Raw genomic sequence first — 4027 nt, 5'->3', positions numbered from 1 at the left:
TATAACTTATATGCAGAGTACATCCTGTGAAATGCTGGGCTGGATGAAGCACAAGCTGGAATCAAGATTGCCAGGAGAAATATCAATGACCTCAGATATGCAAATGACACCACCTTATGGCAGAAAGCAAAGAAGAATTAAAGAGCCTCTTGATGAAGGAGAGGAGTAAAAAAGCTGACTTAAAACTCAACAATCAGAAAACCAAGATCATGGCATTCAGTCCTATCACTTCATGCAGATGGTGACTGTAACTATGAAATTAAAAGATGCTTTTAGAAAAGCTATGACCAAACTAGACAGCAGATTAAAAAGCAAAGACATTACTTTGCTGACCAAGTTCTGACTAGTCAAAATTATGGTTTTTTCCAGTAGTCATGTATGGATGTGAGAGTTGGAATATAAAGAAGGTTGAGTGCTGAAAAATGATACTTTTGAACTGTGGTGTTGGAGAAGACTCTTGAGAGTCCCTTGGACTGCAAGGAGATCCAACCAGTGAATTCTAAAGGAAATCAGTCCTGAATACTCATTGGAAGGACTGATGCTGAAGCTGAAGATCCAATACTTTGGGCACCTGAGGCAAAGAATTTACTCTTTAGAAAAGATCTTGATGCTGAGAAAGATTGAAGGCAGGAGGAGAAGGGGATGACAGAGGATGAAATGGTTGGATGGCATCACCAACTCAATGAACATGAATTTGAATAGGCTCCAGGAGTTGGTGATGTACAAGGAAGCCTGGCATACTGCAGTCCATGGGGGTCATAAAAAGTCGAACATAACTGAGCAACTGAACTGATAAACCACTTTATGTAAACTTAAGTTTAATGAATCACAATGTTATGAATCTTCTTAAACTTAAAAACATAGTATTGTAATATATTATTTACAGAGCACATTGTTTATTTTCAGATTTACAGATTCCCCTATAAAATACATGAGTCTATCTGGAATTCAGCACCAGTAGTTTAGGAACCTCTAAGTAATTTTTTATGAACCTGCTGAGTTGCTAATATTATGGGGGAGTTTCCCTAACTTTTAAATTTTGCAATGTATGTATAATTATGGTATAATTAAATACACGCACATGAAGGATATAGGATTCTGTTTCCAAGATCCGTAACAAGACAACAGAGCATTTCTATCTGTAGAGAATCTCCTTACATCTCCCACTCCATCTTTGACCAAGAGGCAATCACTTTTTCAACTTTAATCATTAAACATTCTAGAACATTCTGTTCTAGAACTTCAAATAAATGAATAATACAGTATATAGTCTTCTTCTCCTTGCCTCCCTTCACTCAGCATGTTTTGAGAGCTATCCATATTGTTACATGTATCAGTATTTCATACCTTTTTGCTTCTGAGGAACATTCTACTGTTTATTTAAGCCCCAATTTGCTTATTCACTTATATTTGATAGATATTTAGGTTGTTGACAGTTCTTAACTTCTCAAGTTCTATGGAAATTCATATACAAATTCTGTGAATGGACATCTGTTTTCACTTCTCTTAAAAAAATACCTGGAGTTGGAAATATATGGTCATGAATATGCTTTATTTTATAATATTTTTTCAATTTTTTCTGCAATGGTTATACTACTTTACATTTACATTATAAATTATGACTGTTCCACTTATTCAAAATTCTTGTCAGCATTTGAATACGTCTGCTGTTTTCATTTTAGCCATTTCAGGAGGTAAGAAATGATACCTCAATTTAGTTTTGGTTTGTGTACCTTTGATGACTAATGACGTTCAGCACATTTTCATGTACTTCGCTATTTGTATAGCTTTTGCAGTATGCCTGCTTAAGATTTTAGCCCTTTTTAAAATTGGGTTGCTTACTTTTGTTATTGCTGATTTGTTGAGTCAACTATGTCCATACTGATTTTTTGTCTATAAAATCTGTCCATTTCTGGTAGAGGGATGAAATCTCCAACTGTGATATGAATTCATTTGATTCTCTTGCAACTCTATTAGTTTTTGTTTCACATAATTTAAGGTTCTGTTGTTAGTCTGTGCACATTAAGCTTTGTTATATTTTCTTTAAATATGTACCCCTTCATCAATATGTAATGTCTTTATCCCTGAAAACCTTTTTTGACTACAATTGCACTGTCTGAAATTAATATAGCTACACTTGCTTTCTTTTGATTAGTGCTAGTATCCTATATCTGTCTTCATTCATTTATTTATAATTAATTTGTGTCTTTATCTTTAAAGTAGGTTTCTAAGAGACAACACATAGTTGGGTCTTGTTTTTTGATCCACTTTGAATCTTTTTTTAATTGGTGAGTTTAGACCATTGATGTTCAAAGTGACTATTGAAGTAGTTGAATTAATATCTACCATATTTGTTACTGTTTTCTACTTGTTCTTATTCTTTGTCCCCAGTTTCTGTCTTCTATTTTTTTTCTGCATTTTGTGGTTTTAATTGCACATTTTGTGCAATTCTATTTTTTCTCCTTTCTTGACATATCAGATGGATAAACTTCTTTTTTATAAGAAATTTATCCATTTAAGATAAATTATCAAATTTATTCACACAAAGTTGTTCATAAAATCCATTTTTGGAATATCTAGAGAATATGTATAGATATGCTTCTTTTCATTATTAGTGTTAGTCATTTGTATTTTGTCTCTTTTTAATTTTTTTTTGGAGAAAACAATAGAGGTTGATTAAAGTATTTTTTTTTAAGATTTTGGTTTATTGATTTTCTCTATTTATTTCTCTTTTTATATTTCTTTGGTTTTTGCTCTTATATTTTTCCTTTAGCTTCAGTTTGCTTTTATTTTTCTCTCTTAAAGTAAAAGGTTTAGATAATCAATTTATTTTTTTTTTCAAAATGTTAAGATTTTATTTACAAAGCTTCTTTGTTGTACAGAAAGTAAAAATGCTGTTACAATCTTGTTGTAACTGGTAGCCACGGACAGTTGACTCACCAATCACAGCTATCCACGCTACAGCAAGTCTTACACAAAAACCTAACAACGGGGTCTTATTAATCATCTTCTCCTTCATCATCTGTTTCTCTCTTCCTCTTCTCACCTTTCCCGCTTTCTTCCTCTTCTTCATCCTCATCTTCGTCTTCATCCTCATCTTCATCATCTTCATCAACTTCTCCATCATGTCCAAATTCTTCTTCCTCCCCACTGACTTCACCTTCATCCTCCTCCCCTTCTACATCTTCGTCTTCATCGTCATCCTCTTCATCATCAAATTCTTCTTCCTTACCATCTTCATCCTCCTCCTTATCCTCATCTTCTCCTTCTTCATCATCCTCTTCTTCATCCACACCATCCACCTCGGCATCTGAATCTGGGGCTTCACGATCCTCTCGGTCATAGCCATCCAGATAGGTCAGCTGGGGCAGGAGCTTGAAGACACTCTCTCGGTAGTCATTCAGGTTAGTAACCTCACAGTTAAACAGATCCAGGCTCTTCAGACATTCCAACTTTTTCAAAGGTTCCAGGGTGCTGATATCTTTCAGTTTATTTCCACTTAAGTTTAGATGTGTAAGATTTGGAAGTTTTCCTGCTAACATATCCAGACTTCCACAGATTCTATTGTCACTGAGCTCAAGCTTTTTCAATTTAGGTAGTTTGGGAAGATTTGAAACTGAAATCAAGCCTACATTTATTAAACTGAGGAACTCCAAGTTCACAAATTCAGCTGTTAAGCCCTCAATTTTCCCATCATTTGACTTGCAATTGTCCAGGACAAGTTCTCGAACAGCTGCCGGGGTCCGGTTCCTCAGCTCCAGGTGGATCCCCCTCTTCATGTCCATGTTTCTCTCTCTTCCCCCCTCTTCAAACTTAACTTTCCGCGGCGGCGGCGGAGTGGGGAGAGGCGTCCCAGCCTGCGCAGCGAGGGCCGTCCGAAGGGGTCGGCTCGAGGCAGAGGCCGACGGCGCGGTCCTGGGCGGCGGGCGGCGTGCGGGCAGGCGAGCGGAGCCCCCGGAGCCAAGTTACTCGCCGGAGCGGAGAGAAACCATGGAGGGAAAAGGGGGCTGGAGCGCAGCTCTGGTCT

General features: G+C 36.8%; 1 protein-coding gene across 1 annotated transcript; it reads right to left on the bottom strand.

Annotated features, from left to right (window-relative positions):
• Positions 1–2995: 2995 nt before the first annotated feature.
• Positions 2996–3800, bottom strand: LOC129560964 (acidic leucine-rich nuclear phosphoprotein 32 family member D-like). Its single transcript, XM_055433252.1, has one exon. It carries the CDS (start codon positions 3783–3785, stop codon positions 3000–3002), a length of 786 nt encoding a protein of 261 aa, XP_055289227.1. The 5' UTR covers positions 3786–3800; the 3' UTR covers positions 2996–2999.
• Positions 3801–4027: the final 227 nt, after the last annotated feature.

This window comes from Moschus berezovskii, chromosome 10, assembly GCF_049115385.1.
Source record: "Moschus berezovskii isolate FMDL1 chromosome 10, NW_MosBer_1.0, whole genome shotgun sequence".
Lineage (NCBI taxonomy): Eukaryota > Metazoa > Chordata > Mammalia > Artiodactyla > Moschidae > Moschus > Moschus berezovskii.
The sequence above is the reverse complement of the archived record's forward strand: the minus strand, read 5'-3'. Positions and strand labels throughout refer to the sequence as shown.